Source organism: Muntiacus reevesi, chromosome 5, assembly GCF_963930625.1.
Source record: "Muntiacus reevesi chromosome 5, mMunRee1.1, whole genome shotgun sequence".
NCBI lineage: Eukaryota > Metazoa > Chordata > Mammalia > Artiodactyla > Cervidae > Muntiacus > Muntiacus reevesi.
This window is the reverse complement of record NC_089253.1, coordinates 109,611,085-109,629,086: the sequence shown is the minus strand read 5'-3', so window position 1 is coordinate 109,629,086 and position 18,002 is coordinate 109,611,085. Positions and strand designations below refer to the sequence as shown.

Below are 18,002 nucleotides of genomic sequence, written 5' to 3'. Positions count from 1 at the left end.
GTACAGTGTTATTGCCATGCAGTGATTGCAATGTGCAGTGATTTATAAGAAATATGGGGTCATTCAGATGTCCCCATGTACATTTTTCATATATATTTGCTCTTTGTGCACAGTTTCTTTCTGACAGCTCCCAAAACTCTTGGGCTTTCCTGAGTGATAGAAGCAATGGGAGCATCTTTTATTTTAATACTTGGTCTCTTGCTTTCGTTCCCTTCCACCACAACTAGGCTGCTATTGATGAGGTGACTTTTGTAAAGCAAGTAAGAAGAGAAGTCAGGGACTTTCAGTTCCACCCTCTGATTTCTGGGGGAGAGATAGGGGGTGGAGGCTGAATCAATCATCAATTGCCAATGATTTAATCAATCATGCCTAAATAATGAAGTCTCCATTAAAAACCCAAGAAGCCAAGGGTTCAAAGATCTTCTAGGTTGGGGAAACAGTGCTTCCACATACCACTGCACCATGTCCCAAATTCCATGAGACCCAAAACTCCATGAGGACAGAGGCTCCTTTGTTCTGGACCTCACCACATGTGTCTCTTCATATGGCTGTTGATTGGTATTCTTTAATATCCCTTGTAATAAGTTGGTAATCTAGTGAGTAAACAGATCTCCTGAGTTCTGTGAGTTGCTCTAGTAAACTAATCAAACAAAGGAGGCCATCATGGGAGCCTCTAATTTATAGCCAGTTGGTCAGAAATACAGGTTAACAACCTTGACTTGTGACTGGCATGTAAAGTCCAAGGACTATGTCATGGGTAGCTCCAGTTTGTAGCCCTTTGGTCGATCAGAAGCATAGTAACATGTGAGCTTAGAATCTGACATCTGAAAGGGAGGAGGCAGTCTTATAAGACTGAACCCTTAACCTGTGGGACCTGATGCTATCTCCAGGTTGATGGTGTCAGAATTGAGTTGAATACTGATGTGGGTAGCCTTTCCTTTCTCCAGGGAATCTTTCCAACTCAGGGATTGAAGTCAGGTCTCCCGCACTGCAGGAGATTCTTTACCAGCTGAACTACCAGGGAAGCCCTGGAATCATTTTACTTATCAATCAATTATAGCCGCCGTGTTTTACGTTAGATCCTTCTGTAGCATTAGGGTTTTTGGTTTGTTCGTTTGTTTTTCTGACTGCCCTTGGACATCATTGCTATGCACACGCTTACTCTGTGGCGAGCAGGGGCTACTCTCTAGTTGCAGTGTGAGGGCTTCTTCTCTTGTTTCGGAGCATAGGCTCTAGGGCACACTGGCTCAGTAGTTGTGTTGCATGGTCTTACTAATAATTGCCTCATTGCACATGGGATCTTCCTGGGCCAGGGGTCAAAGCAGTGTTCCCTGCATTAGGAGGCAGATCTTAACCACTGGGCCACTAGGGAAGTCCCAGTAGCATTGGTTTTAATTCTTCTTTAAATGTTTGCTAGACTTCTCCAATGAAACCACATGGGCATTATGCATCTTTTATATTCAGAATTTGATATGATCTTCATAACAACCTTGCACAGAAGGCATTTTACAGATATGGAAACCTAAGGCTCAGAGAAATTCAGCGACTTACCCAAGATCCAGAAGTCTTATGAACCCAAGTTCAGTGTTGTTTCTACAGTATTATAGTTCCTGAGTTACTAATAGATAGACTTTTTCACCATATAAAATCTCTATGGGGAAAGAAAAACGTAATTGTATCTGCTCCATTTTTGTTTAGCTGGGTTCCAGTTTTTTTCTTGCCTGACATTCCATTCAAATTAAAGGATAATAAGGCAACAAGTGAATTGCAGAGTGTAAAACCTAGTGCTATTAGTACAGTCATGAATGTCTGGTCTGAAAGATTGTTGACATGGCATTGACACGTCCAACTGCAGGGACCCAGAGGCAAAGCAAACAAAATGTCTAGAGAAAGGAGGAAATCCACGGTCCCTAAACATTCCCTGGAAAGTTTTCGATGAGTCTTCTTTTCGGTTTCCCTGGTGGTTCAGACAATAAAGAATCCACCTGCAATGCAGAAAACCCCAGTTTGATCCCAGGGTCGGAAAGATCCCCTGGAGAAGAAAATGGCAACCCATTCCAGTATTCTTGCCTGGAGAATTCCATGAACAGAGGAGCCTGGTGGGCTATAGTCCTTGGAGTCACAGAGTCGGACAGGACTGAGCAACTAAGCAGTCACACACACATTTCTTCCTTTATTCCTCACCACCTGGCCCAAAACTTCCTGCCAGGAATGACTGTCTCCTTTAAGGCAGGATTTTTCACCACTGCACTATCTGTTCTTTGAGTTTCTCTTCTAGTTCAGAGCGTATCACTCCTCATGTTAAATAGCCTTCAGTGATGCCCTATTATCTATACCTCTCAACCTTATGGTTGTTGTCAATGTATGCCTGTTTTCTCCAACTTTAGCGATCAGAAGCATCACCTACAGATACTAATTTTAAAAGTGAAAGTCGCTCAGTCATGTCTGACTCTTTGCAACCCCATGGACTATACAGTCCATGGAATTTTCCAGGTCAGAATACTGGAATAGGTAGCCTTTCCCTTCTCCAGGGGATCTTCCCAACCCAGGGATCGAATCCAGGTCTCCCTCATTGCAGGAGGATTCTTTACTGGCTGAACCAGAAGGGAAGCCCAAGAATACTGGAGTGGGTAGCCTATCCCTTCTCCAGAAGATCTTCCCAACCCAGGAATCAAACCAGGGCCTCCTGCATTGCAAGCAGATTCTTTACCAACTGAGCTATCAGGGAAACCATAGACTAAGACTTAATCCCAGAGATTTTGACTCAGAACTTGAGCAGGGCCTAAAAACCTGCATTTTAATAGCCTTTCCCTGGTGATTCTGATGCAAGTGGTCCACAGAATACATGCTGGTCAATCAGTGACATAGAAGTCACACTCCTTGGCCTGGCTTTCAGGGCCCTCTGAAGTTTGATGCCCACTTGCTTAGCCAACAGAATCCCTCCCTCACCCTCACCCCACCCCTACCAGCCCACCACAGCCTAACCCTAGTGCTTAAGACTAAACTAGTGGGTGAGCTTTCTTTACATTGTGCGATTTCTGGGTATTTGCTGGAACTGCTCATTCTCCTTGGAAAGACAAAATGATCTCTCCTGTACCTTCTTCCCCTTGCCTTGGTATGTCATAGAGTTGTTCAAGCAGTAGGTTGTCACACATACCTAGGTTGTGAGCAGCTTTTTACTTAAATTTATGACTACCAGAATAAAATACACTAGACAACATTGTAACAGTTGTTTCTGTTAATTATGCATAAACATACATATGTATGTATTGTGTCAGACATAAAAGTGTTTCTTACTGTGAGTTATAGTAAAATACCACCACCGACAACAGCATTGAAACCACGGCTATAGCACTCACCCAATTTGACTCTCATTAGAGCCATCAGTATAGCATTCTGTTTCTCCATTATTGTGAACCTGTGGAGAATAATAAATAAAGCCACTGTTATCCCTCTGGCATCCATCATGGTGTTTTGTGCTCAATAAATGTTAAATGAATTGAATTGCCTGCATGATCACCATCATGACTTTTCTGGGCTTAACTACTTCAGATCAAGAATTCTTTTTTCAGGGTTAGGGTTGGGGCTGTTCCTTTCAGAAACTGCTCCTTTGTGAGCAATGGCGCATTGCCAGGGGACGTGACCGCTCATTTTGGCCAGAGGTAAAGGGTAGCATTTTCTAAGGCAGTGAGGCTGCTTGGTGCAACCTATTTCTTTTGGAAATTCCCGTGTGTAGTCTGAGGAATAGAGTGGATGGCTGTCTGGATCAACATAGCCCTCTGGAAAGAACTCCTAAAGGAAGGTGGCTACAGGAGCCTTTTAGGTCTGAGCACTTGTTGAACATGTATCGCTCAATGAACAAGCCACTGTACTGAGTGCTTAAGAGCCTAGGAAGTCTTTGGCATGGGAGACAGACTGAGCGACTTTCGGACCACGGGTATGTTTTCTTAAGCCTGCACAGTGGCAATGGAACAAGCCGAGGTTGTTGTTTGAATGTAAATCATATTATTCTCAGCTTGTTCTCACATGTATGTTAATTGCACATCTTCTTATGAGTTTGGGACCTCTTCTCTACAGCAAAGTCCCCTGGCTTTGAAGAATTCTGTACAGAAGAGGAGCAAAGACATACACTTTCAGAAATAATTTCCGGACCAGGTCCCTTGAACAGGGTGATCAGGGAGCCAGTAGGTCAATAAGTCCAGCAAAGGGAAATGTTGCCACGGCAGGCATGCTGGATGTGGGGTAAAACTGAGCTTCAAACACAAAACTTGGGCAAGTGAAGAGTAAAAAGAGGACACTTTCTATAAGACAGGGAGAGGAAGGAAGGTCTGGCTTATTGCAGCACAGGCTCTGTGATAGCCAAACGCCATGCGAAAATGATCCTAAGGAAGACTGGGGTATAAAGGGCAAAGAGAAGAGGGGAGGCTAAAGAATTTATTCAGATATCCAAAAGGTTTTGCTACAGGGTCTTCAGTTTATCCTTGACCTCGAAGTAAGATTTGGAAATTAGTGAAATAATATCAGTCATCTTTTAAAAGGCAAAAGTGGCACACTTGTTAGAATGGTTCAAATAGGAAGACAAAACTGGTAATGCTAAATGCTGGTGAAGCAACGGGAGCGCCCGTTCATTGCTGGTGGGAATGCTAAATTGCACACCCGCTTTGGAAGACACTTTGGCAGTTTCGTGCAAAATTAGACATACTTTTACCATATGTTCCCACAATCACACTTATAAATATTTACCTGAGTTGAAATGTATGTTCACTCAAAAATCTATATGTGATTGTAACATCAGCTTTATTCATAATCCATGAAAACTGAAAGCAGCCAAGATGACCTTCAGTTAGTGAATGAATAAACAAACTGTGGTATGTCCAGACAATGGATTATTATTCAGCAATAAAAAGAAATGAGTTATCAGACCAGGGAAAGACCTGGAGGAACCTTAAATACAAATCGCCAAGTGAAAGAAGTCTGTCTAAAGAGGCTACATGCTGTATGGTTCCAACTGTTTGGCATTTTGGAAAAGGCAAAACTACAGAGATAGTGAAAAGATCAGTGGTTACCAGCGGTGGTGGGGAGGGAGAGAGGTGAATAGGCACAGCACAATGGATTTTCAGGGGGAGAAAGTATTTTCCACGAAACTGTAATATGGACATGTGTCATTATGCATTTGTCAGAAGCCATAGAACCTTACAACACAAAGAGTGAATCTGGATGTAAACTATGGCCTGTAGTTAATAATAATGGGTCAACACGGGCCCATCAAATGTAACAATTATACCGCACAAGGTTGTATAGGGGTTTAATAGGGGAAATGGGGTGTGGGGGAGGTCAAAAGCTGGGGGGTTGAATACATAGAACTCTGTGTACTATCTGCTCAGTTATTCTGTACATCTAAAACTATGCCAAAAAATAAAATTTACTATTATTTTTTTAAAAGATCTCTTTAAAAAAAGCTCCGAGATTTCACGTTGAAAAAAGGAAAAGGCAAATGTGATGAAACTTATTTTTTTAATTATTATTTTTTTTAAAGAGACCACAAAGAAGATACAATTTTTCTTTTTGGTGAGGGGGGGTGGGGGGGTGAGTGGCTGAGCTGGGTCTTCTTCATTGCAGCGTGTAGACTTCTCTAGTTGCCGAGTGCAGTGTCTAGAGTGCACGGCTCAGTAGTTGCAGCGTGCAGGCTGATGAGACGACTTATTTTTAAGTTGTAAGAGAGCCAGCAAGGTAATCCGGGAACCTTGCTTGTAAACTACACAGCCAGTTCTGCTACCCAAGCCCCTGGTCCCTTACAGACTCCCTCACCTGTTCAGTAAATCCATGCCACCTTCCCTCAGCTCTGGATGCTCAGTGCTATTGGATTTGTACAATGAGCTGCCCTAGAAGAAAGATAGAACCAAAAACCTTCATTCCTTCTTAATTAGCTGTATTGGCTTACGAAAATGAAATTGGGCTTGTCTGGTAAATTTGAAAAAGCAGTGTCACAGATTATTTTCAGCAGAAAAAAAAGGGGGGAGCTTTTCTTTGGCTGAACTTTTCTCAACCAACTGTAATGACAGTTTTTCTGGTTTGATTGTTAATTCTCCCTAATTACGTAGAAGGCCCTTGAAATTTGTTTTGATGGATTTCCTCTTCTGAATAGCTAGATGAAGCAATCAGCCCACCTTTCATATTATAAGAAGGTTCTTCTTTTTTCTTTTTTAAAAATGACTCCTCCGCTTTGGAATAATTTCTGCTAGTGATCATAGTGGTAAATTCCAATCAGTTGCTTTGAGGGAGGTGCTTGTTTTAAATCTCTCTAAACTCATCTAGCACTGGACCTTTAAACCTGGATTAATTCCCTTGTTCTAAATCATTTTGCTTTGGGAGCTGAAATCTGGTTCCAGCACCTTTTGAACCACCCATGTTTGCTTTGGAAGTTGGCACTTCCCATTAAAATGGCAAGAAAGATGGGAAATAAGCCTTACAGAGCTGAAGGTATTGATTTCAACGATCACCTTTAACCCACACCTTTCCTCTTTATAATGTGAGGTTTTCTTCTCTTAATTAGAAAGAGCCAGGGATTATCTACACAAAACTGGAAGGTTTATTGTCATTGGTGGGATCGTCTCTCCTGTCCACGACTCCTATGGAAAACAGGTGGGTTTCTCCTTTGTCTCCATCCTCCCTAACCCCCTTTCTTGACCTAATGATGCCACTGGCATAAAACTGCCCCACTGCCATCTCTGCTGCGATTCTTGGAAACACAGAACACCCAGTAGCAAGTGTCCTGCTTCCCATCTCTGGGCCACAGTCAGACCTGAGCCAGTGGGAGTTGGGCAGCAGCTGGGAAAAACAGCTGCCCATGACCAGGTCCAGTCAGAACGCGTTAGAAGAGGAGCTGGTCCCCCTGCTGAGGGCCGAGGATGCCAGACTGGTGGCTGGCTATGGGCTGGGCAGTCTTTCCTGGGATTGTAGGAGAAAAGGCCTCTGCCTCTTATAATAATCTGCCTTACAGTTCATGTTCCCTTTCCCTCCCTCCCTGCCCCACATCCCGGAAAATCCGGATGCTGTCCCAGTCCTTCACCTCCTCCCCCAGATACAACCTGGTGGGCTCCGGGGAGGTCACCGGCCCGATGGAGCCGGGAGACCAGGCAGCACTTGCTGTGTTCTCTCCCTCATCTCTGTGCTGGGCGCACCCTGGCCGCTTCGTCCGTCGGTGGAGGCTCACCTCCGACTCTGACGGGGAGGGGAGCGTACCGCTCACACCCTCCCTTCTGTCTCTTCTCCCCGCCCGCACCTCCACTCCATGCCTGCTTGTGGCAGGCGGACACGTGCAGGGCTCCCTCTCATTCTCTGTCAGCCCTGAACAATGCTGCACTTTTTTAACGGGCAGACGTGGGATGGCGTCTTGGGGAGCCTGTGGGGAGCAGGGCCAGCCTCTCAGCGATCGCTCTGTTGCTTCTCAGGGTCTTGTGTCAAGCCGGCACCGTCTCATCATGTGTCAGCTGGCCGTCCAGAATTCCGACTGGATCAGGTAGGGTTTGCCTGAGGGTGCCAAAGTGGGCGGCCCTGGGGCTCCCTGGGGCTGGTGGGAAAGAGGAAGGGTCCCCACAGCAGCTTGGACCCCGCAGGAGTGTAGAGCATGGGGAAGATATTAGCCCCACGCAGGCGATAGTTTCATAAGCATTTTGGGGTGGCCTGATGACTTATTTTTTAACCAAGCCATGGAGCCAGTGAAACTGAAGAGGGAGCTCCCAGTGTTTCATCTGCTCTGGCACCTGTGGACTCAAGAGTCTGCTCAGAGTTTCCAAAAAGATCGTGGGGACTGGGGTGGGGCAGGGCCAGAAAACTCAAAATGCCTCTCCGCGTCCATCCCCACTCACTTGCATGAGCTCTTCACTAGCTTTCAGGGAAGGTTCCCGGCCTTGGCTGTTTTCTACTTCTGTTCAGGCACCCTAGGGCCCCTCGCCGAGGGCGGGACAGAGGTGTGTGTCGGTGGGATATGAGTGCACACGGCCTTTCCCTCGGAGGGTCCCTAGACGGTTCCCTCGCTAAGATGGCAGACACCATTATCCGCTGAGCTGGTGGTGTAATTAAAGCAGACTTCCACTAATTATGCTAATTATGCTCCCCAAAGCTCCTACAGTTATAATTTGCATGAGAAGATGACGATTTAAAAAAAAATAACGACACACCATGTGTCCCCTAATTCCCCCTCATAAAAGAATAAGCAGCACCCAGAGGTTTCCATGAAAGGAAGGAAATGAAGGGCCGCTGACCTCAGAATGAGGGCTGCAGAGAGTCAGCAGGGGAGAGATGGGGTGGGCGGAAATGAGAGCAGTGAAGGGAAGCAAAGATGATAATTAAACGGTGATCTGTGCCATTTGTGTGCAGTGATTTGTGGGAGCAGCGCATGCCCTTTATAGACTTTCTCATCCCCCCCAACCCACCCACCGCCCTGAGATAGAGGTGAGGTCGGGAGACAGCTCAGGAGAAGTCAAGGAGCTTGAGAGGAAAGCACATCTGTGGTCAAGTCTGTGTAGAAGCGAAGCCTCTTAGCTCTGCCCAGCATGATCTCAGGGTAAAGAAGGGTCCAGTGGGGGAAGTGTGGGACAGGAGACAGTTCCTGCTTGTCTGTGATTAGAGGACTCTGAAATAATTCCATCTTTGCTTCAACACATATTTACTGAGCACGTACTGTGCTGCTCCAGGGGCTGGGGACATCAGAATTTTGAGAATTGACGTCACCAGAGAGGTCGGAGCTAGCTCTGAAGATGGGGGCTGGGCCCGCAAAGCCCCTGGGCACTGGGGAAGCTGTTCAGCCAGGTCCGGGGTCTGCCCATCTCAGAGAGGATGCCCTTCTCAGGTCAGGGATCTGAGGGGTCAGGCTCAGGGCAAGCCGGGTCTCTGAGGGTTTTCAGTTCGTGAGGTCTCATCTCTGGGAACCCTAGCTGTGCCGCCTGGTGGGAGGTGACAGAATGCTCAACTGCTAAGAACGTATTTGAGAAACGTCCCAGTTTAGCAGCTCATTAAGTTGGTAATGAAGCCCGACTGCTGCCTCTCTCTGGGCCTGGGTCCTGGCTCACTTCACGTCCCGCATGCAGCAGGAGTGGCCGGTCCAGGGACTGTGCCTTCCGGTGTGGCTGCCGCACCCACCTCCATGCCCACCGGGCACCCCGCTACACGCAGAGGCCAACACGGGCATTTTCCCCAGTTCAGGTAACTGCAGTCACCACTTGATGAGGGCCTGGCTCATTTCATTCTTATCGGAATCCTACAAGGCCCAGAAGAGAATTCCCCAGAATGAGAGCAAGATGCTATTCTAAGCACTTTGCATGTACAACTCACTGACCCCTTTTAATAATTCCACAGGAGAGTTATTGTTGTTATTCTCATTTTACAAATGGGGAAAGTGAGCACCAAAAATCACATAACTTACGCAAAGCCCCACAGTTGGGAGGGTCTGGTACTGGTGTTAAACCTGGCCAGACCAGGGCCAGCATCGGTTCATGTAAGCCTGTAGCATTTTCCTCTCATTTTACAGAGGGGAAACTGAGACTCAGGAAGGTATTTCAAGCTCATGTTTTATTTGATTCGAGATCTAAGTACACGCTATGACCAAGTCTGCGTAAGCTTTTTGAGCTCTGCCTTTGGAAGGAACCTGTAAGCGAAGAGTGTGAGAGTGGAAACCAAGGGAAATTTGTCTTTCTGGTCATAGGGTGGACCCGTGGGAGTGCTACCAGGACACCTGGCAGACGACCTGCAGCGTCCTCGAACACCATCGGGACCTCATGAAGGTGAGCTGGGCCGGTGGCCCACAGAAGCCAGGGGGCCTGGGAAGGGTGGACTGCCCCAGTTGTTTCCAGCTTCTCTGCCAGCCGTGGGGAGACCAGGCTCTGAGCAGTATCCAGGCGGGCAGTGAAACCGGGAACCCAGAGCAGTCCCAGAGCCTGCTCCCTGCCTCGTCCTCCTCCTGAATATGACTGGGGGCAGTTTTCATCTCCCGGCAGCAAGTTCAGGGCAGGATTCCGAAGCCCGCAGCTGGGAAACTTCAGAAAGTGATGAGAAAACGAGAGAGGAGCGCTGGGTGGAGGTACAAGCGGCCAGGTCCTCCTAGCGCACCTCCAGAGGACCCATCGGTCCTCTTATCCTGAACTATGCTGGGCTGCAGCACCGCACTCCTGCAGGCCGTGTACATCAGGCGCACTCTTTCCTCCTCACAGGAGTCCACGCACCCTGTGTTCTCACCTCTGGTTTATTTGTGGGTAGAAGGATGCATGGGCTTCCGTCTTGACTCAGTGCTAAAGAATCCGCCTGCCAATGCAAGAGACGGGAGTTCGATCCCTGGGTGGGAAAGATCCCCTGGAGGAGGAAATGGCAAACCACTCCAGTATTCTTGCCTGGAGAATCCCATGAACAGAGGATTCTGGTGGACGACAGTCCATGGGGTCGCAAAGAGTCGGACATGACTTAGTGACTAAACAATAGGAAGGAAGTACAAAGAGGTGAACCAGGATATCTTAGGACACACAGTGACTGCCTAGCCCACACTGACAGCTGCCTGCGGCTTGTGGCTGGGTGCAGTGACCGAAGAGCTGGTTGCGAGGTAAGCGCAGGTTCCACGCCAGCTGGCAGCACCAGTCGGCATGTGCAGAAAGTACCCTTCACAGATGGATACCAGCCCATCAACTCCACCGTGGAAGGGTGAAAAGCAGTGCCATTGATGGCAAGAAGCCCGGCCCACCGAGACAAGACGCAGGGCTTCCTGCTCACCTCCACTGGTCCTGATGCAGAGCCCTCCCTCCACCCCAAACAGTGATCAGAGTGGCATCATCCTGACGCAAGGACCACCCCCATTCCATCTGCGTTCACTGTCAGAGGGCCTGTCAGAACCTTCTCCTTGGGGAGCTGTCAGCGGCCTCAACCACTCCCCCATCCCCACTCCAGCTGCTTATTTGAACAGACGTGGACCTGGGACTCCAGACCATCCAGGGAGTTAGGAGAGGAGTAGAAAGGACAAGCTGGCTGGTGCTTCATCTATTAAGCTGAAGAAAACCCAACCCCCTTCTTTCTGCTTTGAGAACCCTTCGCAGACATCCTGAGTCTTTCCTGGTCCCCTCGACAGGACAAGGTGGCCCTGACTTGCTCCTCTGGGCTGCTCTCAACAACAGCAGTAATAAAAGATGTCCTGTCTTACTGTATAAGGATGTGTCCATCAGGGCAGGCTAAGATACACAAGTATCCGTCAGATCTCAGTGGCTTCACAGAAGTTTATTTCTCACACTACGGGTCAGCTGGGGGCGCTGCTGGGGGGCTGCGCGCCTTTCAGTCATGGGAGCTTCAGGCTGCATGATGGAATGAGGAATCAGGGACCCTGCAGGCATCCCTGAGTCTCGGCTCTGCCCAGCCAGAAAGCCTGGCAGCTGTTTTGCTGTCTAAACGTCTGGGCTTCCCAAACCCTCCCTCTGTTCCTCATGCCCAGAGGCATCAGTCTGGGCCTGAGATGCTTGGCCAGGAGCCACAGCTGTTGAGTGATGGTCACAAGCCGGCAGAGAATGTCAGTCCTGATGGCCCCCCGCCTTGGAGCAGGAGCGGGAGCTTGGAGCTGCTGGTAGCTCCCAGTCTCTCTGGTCCCAGCATCAGGCCGGTGTTCCTGGCATGGAAAGTGGACCTCTCAGAGAGATAGACACGGGGCTTAATAGGCGAGGCAAGGCTGTGAGAACATGGGAACCTCTGGAGGGCAGAGCGGGACAGGTGGCCAGCACGTTTCTTCTCCAGCACAGAACAAGTCGAATGGGACTAATGATGCGTGCAGCGAGAGGAAGACATTCCTTGGCTCCCAGGCTGAGAACGTGGCGTTTTTCTTTTCTGGAGGTGAAATCATAATAAAAGGGAGGCAAGCTGTCCCTTCCACTGAACCAGCTGCAGCCGGCCATAGACTCCCACAAAGCAGGCTAAGATGATCCCGTGGTCCCCAACCTCAGCTGGCTCCCAGATGCGGCAGGATACTGTCATGCCGGTCTCCCAACACAGAAGTGACAAGTCAGCCCACAAGATCAACACCTGCCCTTCCAGGGCTCAGAAAGACTCCTGTGCCACTCTTCCTCCAGGGTGGCATGTGGAAGATGCCTTGGGAGGGTCACCCCAGCCCTGGGACCTGGGGGTCCCCTGGCAGCCTATGTGCTCAGTCATGTCCGACTCTTTCCAACCCCGTTGACGATGATAAATAGCCCGCCAGGCTCCTCTGTCCATGGGATTTCCCCAGCAAGACTACTGGAGCGGGGTTGCCATTTCCTCCTCCAGAGGATCTTCCCAGCCCAGGGGTCAAACCTGCATCTCCCTCTTGGCAGGCGGATTCTTTACCCTTGAACCACCAGGGAAGCCCTCCAGCAGAGGGACTCAGTAATCCAGAAAGGGTTGTGGGCCAGAGATGAGGGGAAGCTGGCTCTCAGGGAAGGGACCTTGAATAAGCAACAGCCCTGTGAAGCTCAGCAGATTGAAAATTCATCCTTTGTTTTTCTGCGGCCCAGAAGCTGCTCTCCCACCCCACCACAGGCCGGGGGGCGGGGGGTGGGGGGGGTGTTTCTGGGTCAGCTGTGAAGAATGCTGCGCTATCAGGTCTGTGTTTGCTGTGGCACTAGGAGAAGCAGCCGGCCAGATAACACAGGACAATGGATAATACACAGAGCATTTCCGCTGGGCTCTGGAATGTGTATTTACACTCTGAGCAGGCGCAGAGTTCCCAGAGCCCCGCCTCCCCCTTCCTGCAGCGCAGACATCCTGCTCTGCCCAGCACCGCTCCCCAGCCTGGCCCTGTCGCTGGCATCTCTGGCCTGGCACCGCTCCCCGGCCTGGCCCTGTCGCTGGCATCTCTGGCCTGGAGAGGCGGCAGGTGGTGATAGCGCCTGGTGTTTGTGTGACCTTTTCCCGAGCTTGCACAACCCTTCTGCAGACATGACCTCATTTTGAGTCCCACGAAGCAGGCGGGAAAGGCACGCGCCTTCTACAGAAGGTTACAACATAGGCACAGTTTCTGCCACGTGCCAGATGTTCCAAAATTGCTCCATGGATGGTCGCTCATGTAAGCCCTCCACAACCCAGAGAGATGGCTCTCGTTGCCACTGTCAGTGAGGCATTCGAGCTGAGGTTCAAGACCAGGTAAGTTAACTATCCAAGGTCACGCAGCCAGAAGGGGGCAGAACTCAAACTTGAACCCAGGTCTGTTCAACAACACATCCGATGCATCTCCCAGGGAGCCATCTCGCCTCCTGCCAGCCTAGAGTGACCTTAGGGTCTAGAACCTTCCCCCAGTCCTCTTTCTCAGCTCTGGGACACCTCACCATGATGGCCAAGCAGAAGAGCGTTTGGGGAGAACTGGAGAAGACCTCACTGACTGTGCTCTTCTTCCTCCCCGCAGCGGGTGACTGGCTGCATCCTCTCCAACGTCAACACACCCTCCATGACACCTGTGATCGGACAGCCCCGAAATGAGACCTCCCAGCCCATCTACCAGAACAACAACGCGCCCAGCAAGCCCACCGCAGGTAGGGGAACGCTGGTGTAGAGCAGAGGCTCTCGAACTTCAGAATCGCCTGGAGTTCTTGTTAAAACCCAGATCACTAAACGTTGTCCCAGAACTTGATTCAGTAGGTCTGGGAGAAGGAAGAGAATTTGCATTTTTAAAAAGTCGATGATCCAGGGACCATGCTTTGAGAACCCATAAGAAACAGCATCAAAGAGAAATAGTCACAGTGATAGAGACAGATTCAGGGACAGAGAGAGACAGGGGTTGATGGTATGTATTTTAACATAAATATGACTGCCTTAACTGGGAATTAAAGGTACCAAAGGGAACATTTTTTTCTGCCTTTTCCAAGGAAGTTGCCCATCCTGCCAAGGTCACACGGTAGGAAGTAGTGGGGACAGAAGTCAAACCCAGGCAGTTTGCTGCCAGCCCCTAACCCCAGCCCCCCAGCCACCTTCAGCCATCCCTTCCAGGGCCCCCAGCACTTACCCAGCACCTAGCAGTGTCTGCTTGCACAGTGCTCTGCGCATTACACAGGTTCTCATTTAATGCAGTAATTCTGTGATATAGATATTATATTCCCACTTACGGAGAGAACAGTTCCAGAGAAGGTAAGTGATTTGCCAACAGTTACACAGCTCAAAGGTCTTTCCCCCATGGCTCGTCGGCAAAGAATCTGCCTGCACTGCCAGAGCTGCAGGAGACTCGGGTTCGATCCCTGGGTCAGGAAGATCCCCTGGAGGGGGCATGGCCACCCACACCAGTATTCTTGCCTGGAGAATCCCCTGGACAGAGGAGCCTGGTGGGCTACAGTCCGTGGAGTTGCAAGAGCTGGACACAACTTAGCAACTAAACAACAAGATATACCTGCATAGTACACATATAAAAATGGGAAAAAAAATAAACAATATATGAATACTTTAGTGGCAGTTATCTCTAGCGGTAGAATTATGGATACTTATTTTCCTTTTAATATCCTTTCTTCTTCTATATTTTCCAATTTTTCAACACTGTCATAAACACCACCAGAAAATAGATCCCGATTTAGGGCTCAGAATGCTTGTTCCTTGGACTGGAAATGAGAAGCAGGAATGGGGCCATCACATTTCTGCACTTTCTCTCCACCCTCCTTCTGCACCCCCATGACCCAATCCCCATCCCTCCATGCAGCCCGGTAGTTTCCAGGGGTCCAAAGTTGGGGCTGATGAGAGTGTGAGTTATGAGTGGTCCTCCCTGTTTGTCCCTGTCTGTCTTGCTCTCTCCCTTAGCCAAGATCCTGGGAAAGGTGGGAGAAAGCCTGAGCCGGATCTGCTGTGTCCGCCCGCCAGTGGAGCGCTTCACCTTTGTGGGTAAGGGAGCAGACTCCCCCCCTCTTTTCTTTCATGCAGCAGGCACCCCTAGCACCTGCTGGGGCCTGAGCACTTATAGCACAATGATTGAGGAGAATAGGAGATGTCACCAGGCCTGCAGAGCCCATCTGTGACGTGAGCCTAGGGATGCGACCATCCTGGCCTGGGGCTCCCAGAGCTCTCCCGCACTCACCTTCCTTCTCTGGGCTGTGCTGGCCCCTCTCTCCATGGAATGTGTCCTCCCACCTGAGAGTTCTCAGGGGCCCAGGGGCCCCTCTCAAGGCCCTCCCGGCTCTGCCCATGTCAGCACTTCTGCTGAGAGGCTAAGAACATACACGCCCTTTTCTTAATTTTCTCCTTTTTTGGCTGCTCCCCAAAGGACTCAGCATGAATGAGAATATCCACCTTTGGGTCTCTTTCTGCTACAAACCCAAATTCGACTCTGCAGGAGAGCTGAAGGTCTAGCCCTCATTCTTTTGACTCTGGGGCTGACTACTGCCACCTCTCAGGTTTCCAACTTCCAATCTTGAACCACCTGAGATGGTCGAGGAGGAAGGGAGGCAGGGGGCCAGGGTGTCATGGCAGAGCCCATGGCAGAGCCTCTGTCTCTTTCGCATCTCCCCGGGGCTGTGCCTTCTGCCATATGAAAAATCTCAGCCTGCTCAGTTTTGCTTATTCTCTGAGCCAGGTAACCCTGAACAAGAGAGGCCCACCTCCTTGTGACTCTGCCAACTGCCTCCCTAGGTTTGAGGATGCTGCTCTTGGGGCCAGCCTCCTCCCACCCCAATACAAAAGCAAACAGAAGGCGCTCGGCGTGAGTGCGTGCGTGTCCGTCACTGGCTACCCAGCCAGGCGGTCTAGTTCTGAATTCCCAGAACAGTGACTCCTGCTCTGGAGCCTGAGGAAGTGTTCCCTCTCCGTTTATGCTACTCAGATGTCCCTACTGGCACCCACCCATCCCAGCCCACGTTCTCCCTCTGAGAAGCCCCTCGGGCAGACTGAGAGTCAGGTACCAGGAGGCCGGTTCCCTGATGCTTCTGCCTTTCCTCTTGCCTCCCTAGATGAGAATGCCAACCTGGGCACGGTGATGCGGTACGAAGAGATAGGTGAGTGGGGCTGGGAAAGTGGGAATGTTCGGGGCCTCCTGCCTTCAAATGGGCACAGTTGGGGAGGGGAGAGGCTTGCAACCCCTGGGGGGCGTTTGAGCAGGGTCTGCTCTTGGAAGGGTAATTAATTGCTTTCAAGCTAAGAGCATATTCTTACTTATCTTCCAGTTGGGAGTTACCATCTCCCAACTGGACTCCGGCAGGTTCCCCGGAGGTAGGATGGGATCCGTGGGCAGTTTCCCCTTCAGAGCTTCTTTATCTCATCCAAAAGACACGGAAGTTGAGTTCCTTGCCAGCCAGAGATTCTCCTCTTGCTCGCAACACCATGCCCACAGAAGATCCCCTCCCTTCCTCAGCGGAGGGGTCCAGTGCTTGAAGCCATGTCTGCAATCTCCCCCACAGCCTTGGGTGGAATAAGGCCCTGACTGTGTGAAGGCAGTAAAGACCCCGGGCCAGATCAGATGGAGGGTGGTTACACGGAGCTGTCAGGATGGGAAGGTACTGACTCCCCTCGAAGTGAGATGAGTGCTGAGCAACCCTAGGAAACAAGCCAGGAAGCACGTTTTCCCAAGGTTCCAGAGTAGCTTAGAGACAGAAGTGTCTGAAGCCAGAAAAGCTCAGATGGACAACGAGACTGGAGCTGGAGCTGCTGCAGGCCCTGGGTGACAAGGAGGGTCAGTGACAGCGGGAAGTCCCCGAAGGACTCAGCAAGGATGAGAATACCCATCTTTGGGTCTCTTTCTCCTACAAACCCAGATTCAACTCTGCAGGAGAGCTGAAGGTCTAGCCCTCGTTCTTTTGACTCTGGGGCTGACTAATGCCATTTTGGAGAAGGAAACGGCAAACCACTTCAGTACTCTTGCCTGGAGAATCCCATGGACAGAGGAGCCTGGCGGGCTACAATCCATGGGATTGCAAAGAGTCGGACACGACTGAGTGATTAACACACACACACTGCCATTTCTCAGGTTTCCAGTTTCCAACCTTGAACCAATAGGGACGGTCGAGGAGGAAGGGAGGCAGGGGGCCAGGGTGTCATCTCCATGGTGCTAGGATTGGGGGGGCAGCCGGGTATCCAGTGGACATGCTCAATCTTCAACTTCCAGCTGCAAAGATACTCCGGGCCCCCCTCCTAGGGATGGAGGCACTGGGTTCTCCCAGGAGGCCCAACCGATGTGACATCATTTCAAGGAACTTCTCTGGGTCTTGTCCTCTGATCCTCGGCAGTGATGCACCTGAGTTGGCTCATACAACCCGCTAGAACCATTTGAAAATTTTCAGGAATTTTACCAGCTGGGTGTTAAACTCAGTCAATCAGAAAAATTAAATTATGCTAAATTAAGCTAAGGCTTCGTGGGTAACTCAGCTGGTAAAGAAACCGCCTGCAATGCAAGAGACCCCTCAATTCCTGGGTCAGGAAATTCCCCTGGAGAAGAGATAGGCTACCCACTCCAGTATTCTTGGGCTTCCCTGATGGCTCAGACAGTAAAGAACCCACCTGCAATGAAGGAGACCTGGGTTCGATCCCTGGGTTGAGAAGATCTCCTGGAGGAGGGCATGGAAACCCACTTCAGTATTCTTGCCTGGAGAATTCCATGGACTTCTCCCTAGCCCATGGGGTTGCAAAGAGTCCAGACACGACTGAGTGACTAATCACAGCACAGAAGTTAAATACCTTGTATTCCAAACAGAGGTGATAAGTCCTCAAAACTCCTCGATTCCTTAAGTTTTAATAGCTTTTATTTGCCAGCACCTGGCTGTCTGAAGGCCACAGGAAAGAGTACTTCTGGATGCTCCCCAAAGCCAGCAGGAGCATTCACCCCCCAGGTGCCACAGCCACAAACACCCAAAAGCCTTGTACTCCCCCTGCCTGGCGGTTCCACACCTGGCCAGGAACTGTCGTCTCAGGGACAAAGTCTTCTTGACCAGCTGCGCTCAGAGCAGTCTTCAAACTTTCAGCTGTATTCCAGTGTGTGTTTTCCTCCCATACCTTGCTCCAGGAAGAATGTATTGTGAGCCAGCTTCACCTGGGACCTC

The 18,002-nt window shown here is 50.0% G+C and overlaps 1 protein-coding gene across 3 annotated transcripts in view; it reads left to right on the top strand.

Moving 5' to 3' along the window:
• The window catches only part of NMNAT2 (nicotinamide nucleotide adenylyltransferase 2), a 209,117-nt gene that overhangs the window by 165,661 nt on the left and 25,454 nt on the right, over positions 1–18,002 (top strand). For 2 of the 3 annotated variants that reach the window (XM_065936184.1, XM_065936185.1), the window contains 6 exons: positions 6,554–6,642; positions 7,452–7,519; positions 9,704–9,782; positions 13,403–13,529; positions 14,779–14,859; positions 15,921–15,965. In XM_065936184.1, the coding sequence (XP_065792256.1) occupies positions 6,554–6,642; positions 7,452–7,519; positions 9,704–9,782; positions 13,403–13,529; positions 14,779–14,859; positions 15,921–15,965 (489 nt within the window). Of the gene's footprint in view, positions 1–6,553; positions 6,643–7,451; positions 7,520–9,703; positions 9,783–13,402; positions 13,530–14,080; positions 14,747–14,778; positions 14,860–15,920; positions 15,966–18,002 lie in introns of those variants that run through there. The other variant, XM_065936186.1, reaches the window with a different exon arrangement.